At 38.5% G+C, this 25,070-nt stretch overlaps 1 protein-coding gene across 1 annotated transcript in view; it reads left to right on the top strand.

The window, feature by feature from the left end:
- The window catches only part of EPAS1 (endothelial PAS domain protein 1), a 121,541-nt gene that overhangs the window by 74,138 nt on the left and 22,333 nt on the right, over positions 1 to 25,070 (top strand). Inside the window, exons 3-7 of the mRNA XM_060754405.2 lie at positions 6,370 to 6,521; positions 7,859 to 7,943; positions 9,825 to 9,943; positions 10,046 to 10,248; positions 22,168 to 22,274. Coding sequence (XP_060610388.2) covers positions 6,370 to 6,521; positions 7,859 to 7,943; positions 9,825 to 9,943; positions 10,046 to 10,248; positions 22,168 to 22,274 — 666 coding nt within the window. The remainder of the gene's footprint in view (positions 1 to 6,369; positions 6,522 to 7,858; positions 7,944 to 9,824; positions 9,944 to 10,045; positions 10,249 to 22,167; positions 22,275 to 25,070) is intronic.

The raw sequence follows: 25,070 nt of genomic DNA, 5'->3' as shown, positions 1-25,070 counted from the left end.
TTGTCAGCTAGGCTCTTCTTAATGGTTTTTTATTTTATTTTTCTTCCTTGGAAACAAATTGGCAGTTTGAAAAAACTGTGTCAGTTATAAGTTACAAGTAAGCCTGCAAATGCAGTGGAACATAATGCTAAGGAGAGAGGCAATAAAAAAAAACTACATCCTAAAATGTAAAGTGAACACATCTTCATTCTTCTTTTTGTCCTCTTGTGATTTGCTTGCCTTTCTTCACTACTGTCCATTTAAAAATATTTTTGCATTTTGAGGAACTGCATTAAGGGGTCACAGCATTAGAAAGGTTTAGAACCATTGGCCTAGATAGTTTCAAACCTGAATGGCCAAGAAAGCATTTCTTGCCATAGTAATATGCCTGATGATCCTCCTCCAAAGCCCATCTTCCCTTTACTTTTCTGGTGGTGGTACTTCAACTCTAGGACATGCTCACTAGATAGGCTTGTGTACTGCTAACGTTGCAATCTTTTTGCCCAGGGCATTTTAATAAGGAAGGGTGTTCATTGCTGTCTGGTGTAATTCTCATCATAAATAAATTCTACCTAACTTAATGAGGTTTGTAAAGTCAGCTTGCCTGTATAACATTTGTATGAAGTGTTGCTTTAATCAGATAGCCTGTGGTTTTCAGCTGGGACTGATGCAATTTATTTCCCTTGATTAGCTGTGGGTAATAATCCCAATTTGAATGCCACGCACTGCAGTTGTCTATACATTAATATCTGATTACAGCTGCAAGGAAGCTAAAAAGGATATATGGTAGGGTGAAATCTACAGCCCAGTATCTTCAGGTCATATGCTTTGAAATATGGTGTTATATAAAGATGGCTCTAATGTAAAATCAATTTTGCATCATTAAAAATATAGACTGAGATCCTACATTATCAACTTTTATTATGAATGTGTCCAGTGGACCCTCAATATCCAATGGGATATTAAAGGACCACCTCCATGGATAGCAAAACCTGTGAATGCTCTTGTCATATTATATGCGGTTGTCTAGCAAAATTATGTCCTTTACATAAAATGATGAACATCCAGTGCCAGAGTGAGCTTGAGGATTTGTGAAATGGTGGGGAGCTACAACAGGGCATGCCTACGCATGAATCTAATACACAGTTTATAGCAAAATGAAGTGTCCCGTCCCCCCACCCAAATTTATTTTCAAGCCATAGTTGGTTGAATCTATAGATATGGAGGGCCATCTGTAAGTGAACCTTAGCCACCATAAATCATTTCAGGCAATAGAGGACTGGATTGAGTCACAATAGGATGGCCCCTGTTCTTCATCATACAGCAGATCACTGGTGGGAGGTAGCTGAAAATGCCATCCTGATCTACTCTGATCCATCAACAGAATTGATCTCCATCACTCGCAACAGCTTCTGTGGCTACTAAGACATACCAGGAGATGATATTGGGTTACAGTTTTAGGAAGCATATATGATGGTAACATAGGGCCATTGTATAATAGAATATAGAGCAGTTGTGGATGCACAATTCTTGGTTATGAGTCTGTAACTGCATTGTAGGATAACAGTCAGTTTCCCTTATCCAAAAGGCTTGGGAGCCATATTTTGGATTCCCCCCTTGTATTTTGGAATGTCTTAGACATTTTGAGATTTTGAGATATAATGAAATATCTTGGAGGTTGGACCCAAATCTAAACACATGTATTTATATTTCATATACACCTTATACACATAGCTTGAATATATTTTTATACACAATATGTTTAATAATTTTGTGCATGAAGCAAAGTTTGTGTATATTGAACCACCCAAGAACAAAAGTGTTGCTATCTCACCCGTGATCAGGCATGTAGCCGGGGGGGGGGGGGGCTCGGGGGGCTTCAGCCCCCCCCCCCCCCCGAAATTCTCATGGTGGTTCGCGAAAAGGCCTTACTGGTGCATTATTTAAACTGTTATGTTTATTAATATCATGATTTGATCACCATTCTCACTATATCCCATATGTATGGGGGTATTGGGGTAATGATACAAAAGGTTTGCTAGGCTAGACCCTCTTTCACTCAGACTCAGCCCCCCCCCCCCCCCGAAACTCAGCCCCCCCCCCCCGAAACCCCCCCTGAAATTTTTTTAGCCCCCCCCCCCCCGAAACAAAATCCTGGCTACGGGCCTGCCCGTGATGACAATTTTGGAATTTGGAGTATTTCATATTCCAGAATTCTGGATCAGGGATACTCAGACAGTACATGTTTCATGTCATCTTACTGAAGTCTACTGATTTTATTGTGTTGAGTAGGCACTATACCATATGATTTATCCCCTTAAATTTTAGTGCCCGTATCAAAATGAAATATGTCTAAGGGCCCTTCCAGACAGGCCTCATATCCCAGGATTTGCTTTAAACAGGATTATATGAGTCTGCACTGCCGGATAATCTGGAATAAACAGAAAACCTGGGATCAGCTCCTGGGATATGGGACCTGTCTGGAAGGGCCCTAAATCAGAGTAGATACTTCTGTATGTTGTATGCAGTGTTTGAGTTGGATCTCACCTATGCCATTCCTTCTTACAAAGAGATTTCAACCTGTGCTGTCTGCTGCATTACAAGAAGATAGCTAAAGGAAGTGAGCAAGCATCTGTGGAAACATATCTTGGCCCTTTGGAACTGTGCATATCCTGACAGTGGGAATAAATCAAAGTTTGTTTACAAAGGTTATTTTTAGCATAAAAGAATATTTTCTTGGGCTATTGTACTAGGTATTTGTCATAAAAGGGCAGAGCCATGTGACTATTTGTACTTTTTTCTAATTCTGCATGATTGAGAAAAGGTACAAGGTAACTATGTGTATTAACAAAAGGATTTTAGTAGGTAGAGTGGTCTCTGAGTACTTTAGGCCAAGAATCAGTCTAAAATTTGGAAGATAACCTTGTTCTCCGTGATAGGAAGAAGGACAGGGGATTACACATGTGAAATTACCTGCTCACCAATGTCAATTTGTAAAGTGGTCTTGTGGATACCTATCCAAATATTACATTCTGAAATCCTGGAGTCTTGCTGTCACATAATCAGAGCATAGAAAGGTTCCCCTTTGAAATACAGGTCCCAGAATCCCCAACCAGTATGGTCACTAGCCATACTAGTTAAGGGATTCTGGGAATTGTGATTTTTTTTTAAAAAAACATAATTTACTAATCTCTGCAGATAATGCTGAAAGGACCAATTATCTGGCTTAATATGTTTCTATCCATGGCCTTGTTTAAATAGAAATGAAATGTGCAGAAAGGAGCTGCACTACAGTCAAAATGTGTCCTTGAATAACTTTGGCACAACTTTCCATTGTTCTTAATATACATCCTTCAAGTTATTTCTTTTCACCACTGAGTGTAAACAGGAAAATGAAAGGCCTTAATTACCAAAATTGTCAGCATTCATAATAACCCTTTCTCAAAGGGAGAACATATATGTAGCTCTTGTTACAAAACTTAATTAGAAAATTGTTTGGGCAGAGCACAAGTCAATAATTGCTTCAAGAACCTAGCCTCAGCATAGCTGGATGCATGAGTAAGCTGTCTCCCTCCCTGCTAGAGTTTATTGGAGTTCATCACAGTGGCTCTGACACCTGGTCTTGAAATATGCAGTCTACTCCATCCATTCCTTGATAACGTCTTTCATATTGATTTGAAATTAGCCTGGCTCTGACGCTAGGAAGTGTAATAGTGGCAGCAGATACTGGAATATGTATGTCAGTATCAGCTTCATACAAGACAGAGATGGCCTCGATCTCATTGGAAGTTATTTTGTTGCTACTAATGAATTTGAACTGTTGTTGCCTGTCTTTTACTGCCCTTTCTCACCTCATGACCAACAAGAAGAGTAACCTCAAACAAATGGAGGGCTGTGACTCACAACAGCATCACTTGTATTTTTCTGCATGGTGTAGTGGCTTGAGCATTACTATGACCCTGGAGACCAAGGTTCAAGTCTCTACTCAACCATAGAAACCCATTGGGTGACCTTTGTCAAGCCACACACTCTCAGCCCCTCTAAAATCCACAATATTACAATAAACCAGTGCTTTGAATTCTAGCACTTTGTCATAAGTCCCAGAATTCCTCAGCAATGATAACCAGTTAAGGGACTTTTCTTGAGCTCTGGCACTAATATAACAGCAAACTCTGGTTAATGCTTAGATGGAAAGAACCTGTTGAAGCAGAAGTGGGGAAAGGTGAGCTCGAGACTTGTTTCTATAGTAGTTTGATAATATCTCTGAACATGATTACTGCCACAGTTTTTTGGAATTTTCCCTTGTAACTGATGCTTGTTTCATCATTCTCACTGGTCAGGCTGATAGATGTCTGTCTCCAAGTGCTGCAGTTTTCAGATCCATTGAACATATACAGTACATATGAGTTGGGAGGGGTACTTTCATGCAATTGCCCATGGCTGGGACACCTTTAGTGCCATGGATTGCATATTTCCAACTCAAAGGATACTTCAAAGTATCCATATGCCTGTTGCATCTAGGGAAGCCAGAATTTTACCAGAAACACTTTTTTTATATAAAGTAGATGCCACAACCAAACAAGCTGCATAATGGAGCAACCTTTCTACCACTCAAGCCTATTTATAACCTCATTAAGCTTGAAGTCCAAAAGCACTACAGTTCAAATGCAGGCAATCCGCTCAAGTCCTTTCGTTGCTAAACACTTACTCAATGAAATGGTATGAGACCAAACACTTTACTTCCTGTTTCAGGAGATGTTTACTTTTTCATACAGACTTTCTTGGAAAGGCTCTTCACCAAAAAAATGTACATTAAGATTGCGTGGGCCATTGGCCTTGGTTGCATCAGGCATGTGCTTTGCATAGAGCTTGGGAAAATGTCCTTCTTTCCCTCAATCTTTTTCATCAATCAAGGAAGCCAGGCTTTTGCACAGCTGGTTAATCACCAGCAGCAATAGATCTTAGCAATCGAAAGGCTGGCAGTTGGAAGCACGGGTCAGGGTGAGCACCTGTCCTTCAGCCCAGCTTACTGTCCACCTAAACTGTTTGAAAACAGTTGTGAGCTGTGTGTAGAGAAATTAGGCACTGCTTAAGCGGGGAGGTATTTTACGGCATCCTAATGGAAATACCAGAAAAATTCTGGTGATCAAAGGAAGGAAGAAGTCTGTGATCAAAGCTCTTCATCATAGAGGATGGAGCAACAGCACCACCTGTGGCTGAAATCGAGCATGACCTCCAGGATGACAAAGGCAGAGAAAATGCTGACATAATACCTCTGTCTGTTGTCTGTCCTGTTTAACAGCATCGAATGTTTGCTGTATATGTGTTCTGTGATCCGCCCCAAGTCCCCTTTGGGGTGAGAAGGGCAGAATATAAATGCTATAAATAAATAAGTTAATAAATAATTTAAATCTACCAGACCTGAGCAAGATAGTTACAGATTGGAGCTCTTCATAGAGTTGCCATAAGTAAAGTCAACTTGACAGCTGTGAGCAGCAAAACTATGATAACTACGTGTCCTAATTTACAAATGAGCTGCCCAGTTCAAGTTCTGTTTTAAGTTCAAAAGTAGATAGAAATAGATGTTCCAAAGCTTATCATGAATAATAGTACTTGGAGTGGCAGGCACATATATCAAGTGGTAATTGTGGCTTCTCCACTATGGTGTAATATATTTTGTTTCTATTTATAGTTTGCATCTATACATATGTATAGATGCAAACTATACATATAGTTTCTATGTATAGTTTGCATCTATACATAAATGAGCATATGAAATCTTGTGCAAATCAGTGTTTTAATTTTTACTGCTGTTTACCCCTTTTTGGTAGTAGGTAAGCAAGTATTTCTAGGAACACATTAGATGTGCATTTAGTGGAAAGTAGACTCCACTAAATGCAGTTGATCTTACTACCAAGTTGGCTTTCCTGGGATTACGGTTAAAGAATCTGCAGATATGAGTTATTTGGAGGTCCCACCCATGAAGTGGGAGAAATTGTCCCAAATAGTTCAACTGTCATTCCAGAAGTGATAGATACTTCTGTAACAATCTTCAGTCAAGAACACTTCCAAATGAAGAAAATTGATTGAAAATGTAAAAAGAAAGCATATTAGAAAATGCCAGTCATTTTCCTTTTCTGACTCTTTCGGAGGAGAGGAGGAGAGACAGTTGTTGGCCCCTGTCATGTTATGTGAAGTTCAATAATATTATAGTACTATGTCATAATATTCTGTTTAAAATATGTTTCCAATAAAAGTAACATTGCAGACATTTTGTTGGATGTTACTGGAAACATTATAGGTGTTGACAAGGTCATGTTTTGGAAGTAATGGCCTAAATGTCATTTCTGGTCTTCCTTTTTGTTCCCTTCCTTTCACCCCTTTGCACAGTCTGCACTGAAGACAAGAGAGAAATTGAGTCAGATCAGCAGATGGACAACTTGTACCTGAAAGCTTTGGAGGGATTTATCACTGTCATCACACAAGATGGAGACATGATATTTTTGTCAGAGAACATCAGCAAATACATGGGTTTGACGCAGGTAACACGTCCTCTATTAATTTCACAAAGAGCAAGTTGGGTTGTAATTGCATCCGCTTCTCCCTTTTGGTAATGTGTTCCACATAATCCCACAAATGCTCCTGTAAATCTGAGAGAAGCATACTATAGTTGATGAAATACTTTTCAAATGAAAGGAAAGGCGGGTTCATTATTAAAAGAGAAAGAGACCTGTATGGAAAGTCTAGACACCCTAAAAGCACCAGATCCTGTCTGATCTTAGAAACTAAGAAGGGTCAGCTATGGTTAGTTCTTGGGTGAAAGACAACCAGTGAATTTCAGATGCTGTAAGCTAGGTATTTCAGAGCAAGAAAACTCTATGCGATTGCTATAAGTCAACAAGTGACTTGAAGACATCAGTCTTAGGGACAAACTGAATGAAAAGAGTAGAAAGATCTTTGAATGCAACAATGTGATGCAACAAGTAAATATATACTGATGATTCTTGTGTACATTGTTGTTCAGTTAGTACGCCATCCTTTTTGCCTATACAGTCATGCATCACCCTTAAACATCCACACACTTATTGAAATAGTATTCTTAGTGTCACATTCCTGAAAAAAAGAAACATACCCCCTATTGCTTAAGTGCCCCCACAAAAACTATGAAGGATGAGAAATATCTAAAAGATAATGGGAAATTTTGTCATATAGTGTCTTAAGCCTTTTGAATGGGGTCTGGACAACACCCATTGAAATACAGGAGATGCAGTGGAAATGGAAGGGGACATTTAGGCACTTTATCTGGTTTTTTTTGTGTGTGTCAGGAATGACTTGAGAAACTGCAAGTCGCTTCTGGTGTGAGAGAATTGGCCATCTGTAAAGATGTTGCCCAGGGGACGCCTTGATGTTTTGATGTTTTACCATCCTTGTGGGAGGCTTCTCTCATGTCCCCGGATAGGGAGCTGGAGCTGACATCTGCACTCTCCCTGGATTTGAACCTCTGACCTGTCAATCTTCAGTCCTGCTGGCACAAGGGTTTAACCCATTGCATCACCGGGGTTTCCTTGTTTTAATATAAAGTATACAGTTCATAAAGGCTTTATACTTAAAGTAATTGCATTTTTAAACAGTACACCAGGTTGCAGTGCCATCGCAGTGCAGTCATTGAGGGCTAATAGTAATAAGAGATGCTTGGGAGTAACAAAATGTCATGGACCATGTGTTGCTAAGACCAGATTTTGGGGAAAATAGGATGCAGATTTGACAGTCTAGAATATTTGTTTCTGTATACAGTTATGTTGTAGAATCAGCTATATCCCAACAGTTCCCTTTTCCCCTTTTGATTTCATTTTTGTTTTGTTTTGTTATTTCCAACCAGGTGGAATTGACTGGGCACAGCATTTTTGACTTCACTCACCCATGTGATCATGAGGAAATTCGAGAAAACCTGAGCTTGAAAAATGGCAAGTAATATTTTAAAAAGTGCGCTTTAGGCATGGCTCGCAAGATGCCAAAATGAAGTTAATGTGTTTGCTGCAGAAAAAAAAATGATCAATATTTCCAATGGAAAGACCTAAAAATGATTTCAAAACTCAATGAGAACTGTTTCTTCAAACCTGAGGGGATTATGGAACCATGAGAGTTAAAATTGCCATAGCACTAGTGTAGGGGTATCGTAGGAAAGATTGAGAGGACCCTTCAATGCTTAAGTGTTCACTTCTGCACATTTTCCCAGCTCAATGGAAAGATGAGGGCTCTGCCAGGAAATTGATCCTGCTTTTTTTAAAAAAAAAAAAAAGTCAGCTTCCTAGAGATTTCTGCATTTCAACTCCATAATCGTGATATCAAACACTGAGATCCTTCATAGAATCATAGAATTGGAAAGGGCCTCAAGTGCCACTAAGCTCAATTCACAATCTCCAGCGAAAGCCTTCCCAGCAGGTAGCTGTCCAGACTCTTTCTTTAAACATCCAGAAAAGGACACTTATCTAGGCAATTGGTTCCCTTGGTTTCATTACCAAACTGCTCTGACTGACAAGAAGTTCCTTCTCATGTTCATTTGAATCTTATTACTGGACCTTTGCCCTACCTTATGAGAAAGAATAGGCTCCCCCCCTTTCCTCCATACTTGGTCTAATAATTGCTTTGCAATGAAACCACAAAACACTCAGACCATAACAACAGAGAAATGTTACAGAAAGATAAACTGGTCGAACTTAACAATCAATCAGTCCGAAAGTCTGCAGAGTATCTGGACGACAACCAAGAGTAGAGCTGGGGCATACCATATTTTTCAATAAGTTAAATTGTTATGTTTCACTGTTATGTGACAAAATAATTAGCATATCTTGATAATTTCCACCTACTTGAAAATAACTAAAGAATGCTTGAGGAATTTATTATTTGTAAATACAGGCCCCTTCTACACTGCCATATAATCCAGATTATCAAAGCAGATAATCCACATTATCTGTTTTGAACTGGATATGAGTCTACACTGCCATATAATCCAGTTAAAAGCAGATAATATGGATGTTATATGACAGCGTAGAAGGGGTCTCAGATGCAAACTAACTCAATCTTTTCCTCCTGGCTTAGTGTGCTTCAAAACAAAATTTATCCTTTAAATATTGTAGTTCTCTGCTCAAAAGACCTAACAGGGTACAACATAAAATGTTTGGAAAGTTCATACTATGTGTGTATTTGTGTGTTTCATATTTTGATAAAATATTTTAAAAATGCAATAAGCTGTATTTTAATTAGACATTAATGTTGAAATAAAATGGAGCAGGTATGTGACATTGGCATGGAATGAAAATGGGTGATCTGTCCTAATCTGAACTAGGGTTGGGAAACAATTATGTTCAATTTACATTAGGATACGTATTTACCATGCCTTCATCTTTTGAATATATATACAAACTGGAATGCCATTACCCTATTGTATCAATGTTTCTCTGAAAAGTGCAGACTAATTTTCCTAGAAAAATGTTGTGCAGAGAAATGCACCCTAAAAAGTGAATGTTAGTGGGACGAAACCACACAAAACATTAGAGTACCATGAAAAACATATTTGGGATGTGTGAGTGTATAAGCAAACCTACATGCTAAAATGAACATATTTGACCAATCTAAAACCACAGTGGGGGTATGTGGGGGTCGAGCACACTGAAAATAACATTTTTAAATGTTGTTATGCTGAGCAAATGGCAATGAGGATGTTTTCACCTTATTAGGTAGACAAGAATAAATACTTCACTCAAAGAGGAGTAGTTTTAAAGCAGTACAGCAGCGGTTATATCAAGTCATTTTTCCAAGAATAATCTCATCTACCTTCTCTTTAGGTCCAGGCTTTGGGAAAAAAAACAAAGAGATGTCCATGGAACGTGACTTCTTCATGAGGATGAAATGCACTGTTACCAACAGAGGCAGAACTGTAAATCTCAAATCTGCCACGTGGAAGGCAAGATATTTTTCCCTTACATTGGTTGGAAGATTTAATATATTGGAGAAAATTACTGTTTAATAATATAAATAATCTCTCTCTCTCTCTCTTTCATTTCAGGTTTTGCACTGCACTGGACAAATTAAAGTCTACAATACTTGCCCTCCTCATGCTCTGTGTGGTTATAAGGAGCCTCTCCTGTCCTGCCTTGTATTAATGTGTGAACCTATTCAGCACCCCTCCAATACTGACATCCCACTGGATAGCAAGACCTTCTTGAGCCGTCATAGCATGGACATGAAATTCACCTACTGTGATGACAGGTAAAGGGATCCAACTGACTGCACAGGTGGGGGAAGTCTAGCCCTCCAGGTGTTGTTGGATTGCAACTTTAAATAGGTTCAGCTAGCACAACCAACAGCAATGAATTGTAAAAGTTGCAGTTCAACAATATTCAGAAGGTTTCAGAAAATCACATTCATAACCATTTGGAGATCATAACCTTTTGGAAAAGCATGACCTTTCAGAGGAGAGCCAAAAACCTTTTATAGTAGAATCTTCTCTTGTGGTACACAAAGAGATGTAATTATGCAAGGCAATTTGGCTTCAGTTGTTAGACTGATAGCTGAATCTGTTAGGGAACAGAGAATATGCCAGTGCACAAAATAGCAGTGCTTCAGAAGTGTTTCTCGGTTGCCCAAAAATAAATCTACTCTCCCATAAGACAACTTGTTTTATATCATGCACTCAGGAGACAAAAGTGAAGTAGATTTTGTTAAAAATAATATATCTGGTTTACTCACAACTTCATGTGTTCAGCATACATAGGTACAAAACTTATCAGTCCAGTTACGTTTGAGATAATCTCTATTTGCAGATGCATCTTTTTTACCATCAACAGTAGGCAAGTGTTAGTCTGAGCAGTCTCAAAGTCTAATAGAGTCTGAGCTCTAAAATGGAGTCTGAGGTCTGAGCAGTCTCAGAGCAGATCATGTGATTTGCAGCCCCTCCCACAACCTCTCAGGAAACATAGAGCTAATGAAGCTGCATGTCAGAACATATATACAATAAGTAAGTAACAGGGTCACATATAAACAAATTACTAGAGGAGGCTTGATGAAGGTTGTCATTTCCAACAGAAGGCCACCCGTTACCCACCGTTGCTTCTTTATGTAACAGGAGGAACAGTGTTGTGTTCCCAGTGTGATACATTGTGATGCACTTCCTTGTATTGATATCTTGAGAAAAGTGCAATAACTTTAAGTCTGTGTTGATGCAATATGGGGCGAAAATGGCAATTCGGATATAGTTACAAGCAAAATAACTGCCCCAGTTTTGGAGGTAACGTTGATTGCACTCCGCATGGATGAGCATGTCCTGAATTAATATAAATAGAGTCCCAAAGTAAACATGATGGACAAGTCCACTTGAATTGAATTTGTCTGGGAATCACAAAGTCTGTGGTCCTGGCAATACCATCCTGTAATCCTATGATGCAGAATCCATTCAGGAATGCTCCAGATTAGAACCAGGATGAGGTTTTTATGTGGATTGTTTCATGGTCTCTGCAAATAACAAAATAAGACAAAGGATTTTGAGGTTATACACTGGACTGTATGGTTCCAGCACTCAGGTGTGATAATATTTTTGATAACTTCTGTAATTTAGGGGGGAAAGCATTAGGAATATAAAATTAAGGGCTAAATCTAGTAAGACCTATAGTAGATGTATTTAAATCAATGAGACTTTGACTAATGAAACCCAATTACTATAGTGGACATATTTTTGCGTTTCACTAACATACTTCTAATAAACAGGAAGCAAGTTAAACCAACCCTTCCAATTGGGTTGGAGTTCTAATTGTATCTTTCTGATTAGAAAATAATGATAATATAATACATTTTATTTATACCCCACCCCCTCTCCCCGAAGGGACTCGGAGCGGCTTAAAACAAGCACATGATAAACAACAATAACAAAAACAATTATCATTTAGTACAATTTAAAACACCATAAGCATTAATAAATAACAATTTAAAAGCTATTTGTCCTGTAAAAACCATCTAAATATATCTCACAGTTTAACCAACCATTCCTCTTATCAAGCTATCCAGCAGTTATAATTAATGATCTTTTGGTCATTCCAATCCTCTCAAATAGTTTCCAATAAAATCTAGCTGTTTTTAAAGGATTTCTTAAGTAACCAAGTTTTTAGCTCCTTCCAAAAGATTAACAAGGTGGGTGCTTGTCTTATATCTTTGGGGAGAGCATGCTAGAGTTGGAGAACCACTACAGGGAAGGCCCTCTCCCTCATTCCCACCAACTGCACTTGTGAGGGAGGTGGGATCGAGAGGAGGGTCTCCCTAGCTGATCTTAAAGTCTGGACAAGTTCATAGGGAGAGATGTCACGAAAATATTCAGAAATATTCAGAAATAGCACCCCACGATCTGGAGTAGTAGACTTGCTATGGTAGATTACATCAAATCTACCATACCATTCAACTGCCAGAGGATTGATCAACAAAAGTGGGAGGAAGAGAAGAGATAACAGATGTGGTGGGTCCTGTTTATGAATGGCCCTCACTTTTATAAATGTTTAAATAAAGTGTATCTGCCCAGAAATATCTTGTAATTACCATAATGGTAATTGTGTGTTGATCTGCCATCACACTCCTTTGTTGCATCTTCAAATTGCCAGTTAAAGCAGCAGGAGCTTTTATAGACTAGAGCATGAACTGTGGCAGATTTACTGCCTACAATCAACTACAAAGATATAAACACAAGTTGTCAAGATCTGGTCTAAAGCAGGCCAAAGGTGGATCTGGATCCAGTTCCAGATCTCTGCATGATTTTACATAGATTTGCAATGTGTTTCTAACAGTGGTTTAACAACTGGCAGCAATAGAATGACACAAGTACATATGCCATAAATTATACTGCTCTTCCTATGAAATTGCTTTGTTTCTTTCGCAGTTTACTCTAATATAGAAATATATATATAACTGAAAAACAATGCTGTGGGGATGCTTATGTGCTCTGAGTTAAGCACCTCCTAAAGTGCTGCCATTAGCACCTTTGCCATCATTAGTTGAAAATGAAAGGGCAACATTCATCATTGTTTTGAGCCCACCGTGTTTTTTGTTAACAAGTCTAGCCGTTGTGCAGCTGGGATTGTAGGAAAGATTAGGCAAATGCTCTTATGACTGTGCAAAGACCACTTGTGACCGAGATCAGAACATTTCAGGATTTGGTATGCAAAATATCACATTACGTAAGGTGTATTTAGTGGACCTGCAAGTTTTCTTCCCAAAACATTCACATATTTCAGAATAGTTCAATAAATCTGTATGGGCAAATAATACCAACCAAATCTGAATAAGTATTAGAAGAGAGAAGAAGGAGGAAGATATGTGATAGAAAAGAGCTTTCTTTCTGTAGAAATACCCAGGCACTTCCAGATCAGGAAGAGATGACAAAGAACAGATGACGATACAAAACAGAGTCAATGTATTCATTTTACTAAACAGTATCAGCAATAGATGTTAGTTCAGAAATTGTATGTTTTGTGCCTTGCTTTCCTAGACCCATATAGCAAGAATGCAAGAAAGTGCTTAAATATGATTTTTTTTTCATGTCAGGAGCGATTTGAGAAACTGCAAGTCACTTCTGGTGTAAGAGAATTAGCCGTCTGCAGGGACGTTGCCCAGGGGATGCCTGGATATTTTGATGTTTTACCATCTTTGTAGGAGGCTTCTCTCATGTCTGCATGGGGATCTGGAGCTGACAGAGGGAGCTCATCCATGCTCTCCCCAGATTCGAACCTCTGATCTGTCAGCCTTTAGTCCTGATGTCACAAGGGTTTAACCCATTGTGCCACCAGGGGCTCCTTTCAATATGATGTAGTACAGCTGTTGTTGCACGTTGCTTGCTTTTACATACAATTCGTCGTTGGCTTGTAGAGAGACAAATATCAATGCTTATTACTTAGGCCAGTGGCTCCTAACCTTTGGTTCCCCAGGTGTTTTAGAGAACCAATAGACCTTCAGGTCCCACAGTTCCTAACAGCTGACAAGATGACTGGGATTTCTGGGAGTTGAAGTCCAAAACCAAAGGTTGGGAACCACTAGCTTAGGCATTAACTAAAGCACCACACAGGCTCATGGGAGACCTTGCTCAAACCCTTCTTAGATTCAACTTACATTCTTCTTATAATAGGATACATCATTTAGAGTTGCTGTGGACTTTCTGTGCATGATTAGCAGATCGCTATGAATCCTAACTGTAAAGATATTATAGTAAAGTAAAGGTAAAGGTTTTCCCTTGACATTAAGTCTAGCCATGTCTGACCCTGGGGTGGTGGTGGTGCTCATTTCCTTTTTTAAACCAAAAAGCCAGCATTGCCCGTAGACACCTCCAAGGTCATGTGGCTGGAATGACTGCACGGAATGCCATTACCTTCCCGAAGAAACAGTACTTATTAATCTACTCACATCTGAATGTTTTCAAACTGATAGGTTAGCAGAAACTGTGGCTAACAGTGGGAGCTCACCCCACTCCCTGGATTAAAACTGCTGACCTTTTGGTCAGCAAGTTCAGTAGCTCAGCAGTTTAACCCAATGTGACAAATAGCAGAAAGGTATTATACTTTTTTCTATTTATCAAATGCATCTTTAAAATGTGGTTTTGCTCTTCTCTGGTCCCTTGCCATGCTAGAATGTATAGTCAGGTTTTTTTTCAAGCTGTTTCCATGTAAAATAGGCCCTTTCTCCCAAAAGATACAACACTGAAATTCCTGCTGTAAGATGAATCTTCCTGTTGGATTAATGATGTATTCAGCTGACCCACACTTGCTTGTTAAAGGAGGAATAATCCATTCCCTAAACCTCTGGTGTGGGTGAGACTAAACTTGGGAAGGATTTAGATTGGCTGCTAACAAGTGGCTTTAATTGGGTGCTTAAATGAAGTGGAGCCTGAATTCAGATTTTTTGAAAAATTTGTATAAGTTCCATTCAGCCAGTCTTGCCATTTAGGATACTCCATTCTGTTGATCTCCAGTCCACTGGAGCCCCCAGTGGCTCAAGGGTTATGGCCTGCAGACTGAAAGGTTGGCGCTTCAAATCTGGAGAGCGGGGTGAGCTCCAGTCTGTGAGCTCCAGCTTTCCATGCAGGAAATGAGAAAAGCCTCCCACAGGATGGTAAAACATAATGGTGTCCCCTGGGCAATGTCTTTGCAGACTGCCAGTTCTCTCAAATCAGAAGTGACTTGCAGTTTCTCAAATCAATCCTCTCACACACACACAAATCCCACCCTCCCACCAGAGCCCCAATAATCATTTATTCCAGTGTGACTGAGCATGCTTTTTCCTATTTTAGGTTTCGGGAAAGAGTTTTTTCTATCTACTTTGAAGGGCTGTTAATATCAAGTTGTCTTCTACGACACTTATTCCTAGAATCACCTAGAATAAGTTGATGCTGACTTGATGGGAGTTAACAACAACAACAGCAACAACATTTATTTTCCTTTCCTTAAATTTTTTTTTTGTATTAGAGAGAGAAAAACTTTGCAACCTTTAGCATTTTTCTGAATTAGTGATGGCTAGATTGAGTAAGAAGAAATAGGAAATTTGCCTATCAGGTTAAGATAGTATCTTTCAGTGCATTTCCATGGCTGAGTCAGCATTTGACCTCCAACCTGGAGTCCCACTGCAGTACTCAAAGCACTTCAGCACATTGACTCATAATATGTAAAGTATCATAAAACCAAACATAAACTGAGAAGCTCCAAGATGTATAACAACACACGGGACTGTGCTACAAGCAACATCTGAGTCTGGATCTGATACTTCTGGTGTCTTTTCTGCTTCTCTTATCTATGCATGAAACATGTGTTGCTTGAAAGGGACTTGGGCAAAGTGTGCGATGTGACACGGGCAAGACATTTAACATCACATCTGGTGCTTAAAGCCACATGGAGCTCGCTAATGCAATTTCCATATCTGCTGTCTGCATGCATTAAGGCTTTTGGAGATCATTGGTGGGGAATATACTGTTGGTTTGGAGCAAAACTTGCTAGACTTACTAAGTTATTTCTGCAAAATTTAGGTAGTTCAAAAAGCTAAAAGTCAAATGCCTTTAGCTAATCAATTTGTTACAAGATTATTTACTGTTTTTATATTAGTTTAAATAAATAAGTAAACAGTCACGTAACAAATCTCTTTTCTACCTACCAGGCGCCAAAAAGCTATGTACAATACATAGAAGCATTTTTCAAAATGAAATTGAACAATTCAGTCCTGACTGGCAGAAGAAAATATAGAGCCAACTTGACTTTCCTTGAAAAAACGGAGATGCTCCCAAAGAGAACACATAAATGTACCATCCTAGGCTTTTGAGGGGATTTACAAAACAAAACAAACAAGAACCTGTGTTTTATTAAGGGGTAATGCCACAAAAGTATTAGCTGAAGCAGGGGTATGCAAATGATTTCCTCCGGTTTTCAGGTGTAGCTATTTTAAAACTTTAATCACCAGTTAATATTTCAATCTTAGATACATAATGTTTATAATTTCATTCTTTTTCAGTATTACTGATCTTTTAGAGCATAAACACAGTTGGGTTGCTGTGAGTTTTCCGGGCTGTATGGAGATGTTCCAGAAGCATCCTTTGGAATTCTTTGGATTCCCCCAAGCAGGAATCAGCCAGGCTTTGAAGCTACAAGGCTTTGCAATGCTAATCAAAGTCATTAATTGCAACATTCACACTTGCCTCCAACAGAAAAAAGTTATTTCTCCCACCCTGGACAGATATATAAACCTCCCTTGCATAGTTTCCAACAGACCTCACAACCTCTGTGGATGCCTCCCATAGATGTGGGTGAAACGTCAGGAGAGAATGCTTCTGGAACATGGCTATACAGATTCGAAAACTCACAGCAACCCAGTGAATCCGGCCATGAAAACCTTTGAAAACACATGAACGCAGTTCCCTGACATTTAAATAGGTTTTAATACTGTGGGCATACTTCTTAGTTGGTTTTGGTTGAAAGGCAATGAGACACCACTTCTAGTATGCAAGGTAACTTTTAATCCAAGATTATACTGATCCAATTGGACATGACATTTTCACAGGAGACGTACGCAATATAAGAGGTAATTCTGTGGTGTGAACTTTTGTGAAGTTAATGTCATGTTGAGGAAGTTAGGCAAAGACTGAAAGAATGTGAAGGGATTAAGATGCTCAGGATTGGCATGAGACCCAGGAATGAATACACAATGTTGTCTTTCAGCCGCAGGGTGAAATGCATTGTCAGGCATCTATAAAGTCTGTCTGAGCTTTTCCTGCTCAAATACCCTGGGTGGTTTCATTTTAATTAATGAGCTTTTCCTAATATTTAGGAATCTCACTCACCATGTAACATTTGATTAGCTTGTGCTACAACTGGAAGTAGGTTAGCACTCTGAAATAGGGTTAATTCCAGTTTTTAGGGAAACTCTGGCTACAGCTCCCATGCTTGGTACTTTTTCCCATCCCTGGCCTTTACCCTAAAAAGCATTCTCTTTGCTTGTCAGGCCCCTTCTACACTGCCATATAATCCAGGTTATAAAAGCGAATGATCCACATTATCTGCTTTAAAATGGACTATATAAATCTACACTGCTTATGATTCAGTTCAAAGCAGTTAATCTGGATCTTATATGGCAGTGTTGAAGGGCTCACAGAAAAAGCCTTCTGACTGGTACATATAACCAACTTTGCCTACTTCAAGCTCCCTGTTGCTTGGACAGCTGAAATAGGTACAGAGGTAATTCTTTACTCATTTCCTTTTTTGGGAAATACAAGCCACTGGTAATTTTAGCAACTTTTTTCCAGCTGTGGGAAAGTCTCTTAAAATCTTGGAGTTTTCATTGTGAAAAGATTTATTCTGTGCAAAAATTATGCATAGTCATATTGCACATAAAGCAGCATTTTCTATGCAAAACAGGATGCTTTCTATGGAAATCACCTATGTGTGAATTTTGCACAGGGTAATGCTGTAACTGCAGCATTTTCTGCACAGTAAACAACATTTTATCTGACCGCAAAATGCTGTTCCTTGTGCAAAACAACCACATGCAAATTATTTACATGGTAAGTGTGAAGAATCTCATGAGTCCAAAGTTTCTCAACATTCAAACTTTTTTGACCGTTTAAACAATTTTTTTGAATATTCTCTCAATTCCGAGTAGAAAATGAAATTGTATCAGTAGTGTAGAAATAAGATCCATCAGCCCATTGATTCCTATAGTCAGAATGGGGTGAAACATGCATAATAATAGTTGTTATTATATTCTTATTCTTATTGTTACTATTACTATTCCCCCAAAACAAGACACTGTCTTATATTTATTTTTTCCTCAAGAAGACTATGGCTTATTTTCAGGGAATGTCTTGTATGGTACAACAATCTGCATTTATGGGCTGATCTCTCTGAGCTCAGTAGCAGACTGCTTGCTGAAGGTTTTCCCCTATCCCCTGGTCTTTGTTTGGGGTGAGAGAGACCCACAGACTGTTGCTGGTCAGCGCTAGGGAGCAGCAGCTTTACTGGTATTTCTGAGGGTTGAGAGAGACCCACAGATCTGGTAAAATGGCAGCCACAGCTTTACTTCTTCCCCCTGAGGACACACAATACCTAAAAGCAGAGCATCCTGCTCCTCACTTCATTGAGGAGACTTTTACTTGCACTTTCTATGTCTCCCTCTATGCTTCAGCTTGCAGCACGCACAGAATGACAAGGACCTGTCACGACTATCACTATGTCTTATTTTCGGGGTATGGTTTATGTTGCACAAATGCTTAGAAATCCTGCTATGGCTTATTTTACGGGTATGTCTTATTTTCAGGGAAACAAGGTATCATTATTCTGCTTGTCTTAAACTGGAGCAGAAGAGGAATATAAAATTGATTGTCAGTAGACTTGGAACAAGACATTTGAGGCATCTGTTGTACCCTGCCTCAAACCCCAAGGAGAGGTAGATCCTGGAGATTTGAGGCAGGCTACAACTGATGCCTCAAATGTCTTGTTTCATTCCTACTGATGATCCATGTTATATGCCTCTTCTGCTCCAGTTTAAGCCAAGCAGAATATCTGTGTCTTGAGACCCAAGCCTCGTATTATCATGACTAATTAGTCCCTTAAGTGTGAATCTCGAAAACAGCAGGTACAACACGAAACCTTTTTGGGGGGAAATGGTCTGATTTCTTGCTTTTTTCTGCTGTACTTCTAGCTTGCCTCTTTAAAAAAAATTAAAATCTGTGTGAAATGGATAGGGAGGAGAAGGAAGAGCCAGACTGTTCCAATGTTGCACAGAAGTCAGCATCCTTGTGAGAATAGAGTGTTGCCATCATTAGTGATAATGGCAATTACGTGCTTGGAAGCAGAGGAGGCTGTGTGTGTTTGTTCTAGGGTTGTATTTCCTGGCTGTAGAAGGTTAATGTCAACTGGGAATGATGCCGTTCAAAGGGGGGTGCGGTCGGACGTGGGGACACACACGTGCATCGTAGCCTCTTGGCTTTGGAGGGGTTTTTCTTCTCTTTTTTTTTTTTTACAAAAGTGTCATCCAATTACGTTATACAGCAGACGATACAAGATGAACTCTTGGCTTAGATATGATCAAAACTATACAAAATGTAACAAGGTTATCCTGAAATGCTGAGAAAGAGGACTGAGAAAAATGAAGCCTCTCTCTTAAAAGCAATGTACAGCAGTCATTTGGATATAGTAGATTTTATCATAGATTTAATGGATTTTTTTAAAAAAATCTTGGCAGTCAGTACATTTGTAAACAATTGTGTTTTTCCGGCCCAAATCTTCACTATTTGTTTGTAACTCAGCACTTGTATACTGGTGACGTAAATAGCAAAGTCTCTGTGTGAAAATCTTCATGGAATTTAGCTTAGGAAACATTATTGCATAAGTACAGCAGCTGACTCTCAAAGGACAGGGAGACCCACTTTTAAGACCTGGTCTAGTATTTGTTTAAAGTGTTCTCTTAATAAGGGAAATACCAGAAGCAGTGAGCTCATTCTTAGTAACCATTTCCTTTTAAAAAAATAAATTCTTAATAGAAGAAAAGGCCCAATATAAAACAACAATTCTTATGCATACATAAAAACAGATATACACAACAACAATTACGTATCAAACTACACAGCATACACCTCTATTCTAATTACCTATAAGTCTAAACTACAAATATATACATGAATAGAGGGCTGCGGTGATGCAGCGGGTTAAACCGCTGAGCTGCTGAACTTGCCAACTGGAAGGTCGGTGATTCAAATCCACGGGATGGAATGAGCTCTTACTGTTAGCCCCAGTTTCCTCCAACCTTGCAGTTCAAAAACATGCAAATGTGAATAGATCCCACTTCAGTGGGAAAGTAACGACAACCACATGACCTAGGAGGCATCTATGGACAATGCCAGCTCTTCAGCTTAGAAGTGGAGATGAACACCAACCCCACAGAGTCTGACTCAACTAGACTTAATGTCAAGGGCAAACCTTTACCTATATACATGAATTGATTTTGAAAGTGGATTTCTTGCTTTCCTTTTTTCTTTTTTTCTTTTTTTGGTTTCTCTATAATTTAGTTTTTTTTCTTCCAACTTATGTCCCGCCAGTAATTTACTTCTGCTTATTTCAACATTAAATAATAAATATCTCAATGATTTCTATTTCCAATAACATTCTGCCAGCCCGTTTATGTTGTATAATTGAGACTATACTATATTTCCCACATATTTACCATGCATAGAGTTGGTAGCTCTGTGGTTTTCCATTTTTGAGCATATGAAATTTTCACTACTGTTATCATGTACTACAGTATTCCTTTGTGTTTCTTTTTTATTTTATCGTACAACAGTCCTAGTAATGTAAGTCTGACTAGAAATTTATTCTTATTTTAAGTTCTTGGATTACCCCATGAATTTGTCTCCATACTGTTTTAACTTTTCTGCAGGTCCATCATATATGGTAGTAGGTGCCTTCATGGACTTTACACTTCCAACACTTATTATTTGCAACTTTATACATTTTGATATGTGAAAGACCTATGATCGAATAAATCTTGATTTGACTTGATATAAGCATCGAATAAATCTTGATTTGACTTGATATATAACAGACATGGGCAAACTTGGGCGTCCAGTGTTTTGGACTTCAACTTTCTCAATTCCAAACAGCCTTAACATATTCCTACTGCTAGGTTCAACTTCCAAATCTGTCAAAGCTTTATTGAGCTATAGTAAGCAGTATCTGTTTTATGTGAAATGTAGAATAGAGTTCTGCCCAGTTTAAGCATGCCTGTTCTTCAGTTACTCAATACTTGGTAGGTGAGGAATGAAAATGTATTATGCCAAAAGTGATAAGAAAGTGCTGACATGTCAAGTTTGGTAATTTGCCCATTAAATCCAGTATTTAATCAACTAGTCACCCAGCAATGTAATAATAATAATGATAGTAATAATAAAACAAGAATAATAATTTTGTTTCTTACCTGCCCTGCCTTGTGGCTCAAGGTGGGTTATAACATAGCCAAAAACAAATAATCATCATAAACATTATAAAATATGCATATTAAATCATATTTCTACAAGTCCATATATTAAAATACAGAGAACAAAGAGTAAAATATAGTGAACACAAGAAATCATTTTAAAATTCATGATTAAAACTTTTTCTTTTACTTATATATTAGAAAGTCATTAATGTCTGGGATTCTGTGCTTAAGTATACAAATGTATGAATGGGGTCCCATTCCAACTTTACATTTGCCAACTTAATGTTGAGACCAACATGAGGGTTTTGGATGATGGAAGTTGTAGACCAATAATCTAGAAGGCATCAGGTTGAGAAAAGATTGCTCCGTCAAATAACAAGAAGCTCAGCATTTATGAAGACTCAGAAGACAAAAGGGATTGTGGCATATCTGACTAAAAATTTCAAGTGGTTTCAATTTAGACCAAACTATAGACGTGTACAGCTTCTGGTTGTTGAGATACTTAGAGAGTGGATGTTTGTGGATATGACTAGCTATATCTGTCACACACATTGGCCACCTTTATTCCTAATATCACAAATAGCTGGGTTATTTTTTGTAATTTATTTATTTAACTTGAGGAAATGAAATATTATGAAATGAAAGGTGTGAGGAATGTTCAAAATCCAACATCTAATGAAAATCTTTTTCTCTCTGAAAATCAAGGATAACTGAATTAGTGGGATATCATCCTGATGAGCTGCTTGGCCGATCTGCATATGAATTCTACCATGCACTAGACTCCGAGAATATGACAAAAAGCCATCAGAACTGTAAGTCATAGTAAGAGGCACTATTTATTTGGCACAGGGTTGTAAAGAGTATTTGTAACTTTTCTTGTCCTCAGAGAGAATGTCTTGACACTTGAAAAATCTAATTCAGAAGTTCAATAACCATTTTGAGAATTTTTGTGTTCATGGACTTTTTAGTTAAAAAATTGCGTTAACATGTTTTTATGCACAAAAATATGCATTAAAACTGTGTTTTGCCCAAAGTACATTATTCTCTATGCTAAAATGTTTTTGCATAAACTAATTTTTGCCAAAAACAACAAAAATCCCAAAGTGTGAAATATTGTTGAAAATTCTGCAGAACACTCAAGATTCTAGCCAACAAAGAAAAACTTTGTAAACTATTCATTTTTGCATTCAAGAATGAAATAAGCAAATCTTTACATTCCCAATTTGCCAGGAATTTTTGTTGTAGTTTAATATGGTGAGCAATATGAGTAACTGATTTTCACACACATAAAGTAGTTGAAGGGATGAGGGTTCTAGGTCGGTGGGGCATTTTTGAACATTTGCCCACATTTGGTGTGTTTTGGGTGCCATTTTCTAGAAAAATCACCTGATTTTGTTGGGGCTTTGTTGGGGGGTGGGAATTGAGGCACTCGGGGACTCAGGGACAATTTCCCCACCCCTGGTATCGATACTGTATTAATTATATTGCACTCGATTTTCATATTTATTATTATTATTATTTAAAAATAATGAAGTGACTATAACTCTAAAAAAAAAACCCATCCAGAGTGGCCAATTCTGGGAACTGTAGTCTAAAAAGTAAACTTTTCAAACATTAATACTCAGGAATCAGAATTCAGTACATATGTTTCTGTTCAGTCATCTGTATATCTAATTATGTGTATAAGCATATACTGTATATGAACAGACACTATAAATATTTGGGCATTTGCCCTCCTGTGAACAACAAGAGGTGAAAGTAAGGAGGTGAAAGTAAAAAAAAAAAGAGAGGGGGGGGGAGAGAGAGAGTGCCTAATGGCAACATAGAAAAGAAATTAAAAGTTTTGAAACAGAACAGCAGAATTTAGGGCCAGGCGATTTCTTGTCAGATCTTAGAGCTGCATTATTGCAAAATTGGAAGAAGGAGTTGGTGACCCTACCCAGCAGTCTATGAAGGACGCTGCAAGTTTTGCAAAACTTCATAGGGACCAAATAGCCAACATTTAATGAAGTTATTTTTAAAATATGTGGTGCACGGTACCCAACTGAATAAAGCAATTCATAACAACTGGATCCTTTTGTGAACAGGGTGGACTAATAGTGGGCTGGGATTTGTGGAATCCATGGTCTAGCTCCCATCAAACTGTGAAAAAGATTGTGTCACTTGGAGCTAGACACGAACTGACCTACTTCATACGATTGTTGTGAAGATAATATACGAGGAAAGAAGCCATGTGTGACACCTTGTGATACTTGGAAGACCCCTGAAAGCAGAGGCATATGGTGACTCCATTATTCTAAGCTGACAGACCCATTCTGGGTTTTATGGGAACTATTTCATGTTTTATAGCAACTATCCAGATCCAAACTATTTTGGAAGTATGGTTCAGTGCTTTGGGAAGCCTCTATATGGATTTATCAACCTGAAACTTATTTCCAACTGATATTGACTTGGTGTGGGATATAAATGCATCAAATAAATAAATATTGTCAATAAATAAATATATATGTTAGGGCAGACATCTGGGCAAAAGAATAATCAGATATGAAGAAAATGTCACGTTTGAGTCTCACAACTTCAGACCGGACAGAAAAGACTTTCAAAACAGGCACTGGTCTATTTTTATTTCTATTCTTTCCCCCTCAGTCTGCCCTCTCAGTTCCTTTTCTATTGTTTGTCACCTTAACATGTTGCACACTGTCTAAAAATAGCGGCTAATCTCTTTGTGGCTGTGTATTGTCACCCAGCAGAATGGCCAAATGCTGCACAGCCCACATCCTCACCCCATTCAGTCTCTTCTGTTGTGGAAATTTGTGCTAAAGAACAAGGCATTTGTACTAAACAGGGTAAACTATAAAAATACTTTATGTTCCCCAGAAGATTTTTAGGGCAGAGCAATAAGAAGATAAACCCCATGTGATACACTTGGCCAGGGAGCCAGCATGATAGTGGTTTACGTGTTGGACAATAACTCAAGTGACCAGGGCTCAATTCTTGCTCAGTTATGGAAACTCACTGGGAGACCTGGGGTGAGTCACACATTCTCAGCTCCAGAAAAACTCTGAGGGGTCACCATACATTGGAAATGACTTGAAGGCACACAACAACAACAACAAATATTTAACAATACTTCAGACATTTTTTGCCTACAATTCTTTACAAATTCTAGCTAGCATAGCGAGTGGGTTACATATTATGGAGTTTATAACACTGAAGTGTACCAGAGAAGGGAAGACTGCTTCATAATTTTTAGAAAGTGGACTCTACATCATTTGGTGCACTTGTGATTATCTTCAGAAACAAGCAAAATGGACACATTTATTCATTATTAGTATATCTAATTAGTATTAGTATGTCATTAGGGAAGGAAGGTTCCAACCGCATGGTAGCCTTAACATAGCAATGTGTCCCATAGCTTTTATGGAATCATAGAGTTGGAAGAGACAACAAGAGCCATACACTTCAGCGTGGGTTTAAGCCCCACAAGTGCCCCCAAACCCGTGTTTTCCCAGGGACAGTGTCTACATGCCATCTCAAAGCCCCCCCCCCCCCCATAACCCTAGAAATAAAATACAACTTACATTCCTCCTCACGCTCTCCTGGTGCGA

This window comes from Anolis sagrei, chromosome 1 (genome assembly GCF_037176765.1).
Source record: "Anolis sagrei isolate rAnoSag1 chromosome 1, rAnoSag1.mat, whole genome shotgun sequence".
Taxonomy (NCBI): Eukaryota; Metazoa; Chordata; class Lepidosauria; order Squamata; family Dactyloidae; genus Anolis; species Anolis sagrei.
The sequence above is the reverse complement of the archived record's forward strand: the minus strand, read 5'-3'. Positions and strand labels throughout refer to the sequence as shown.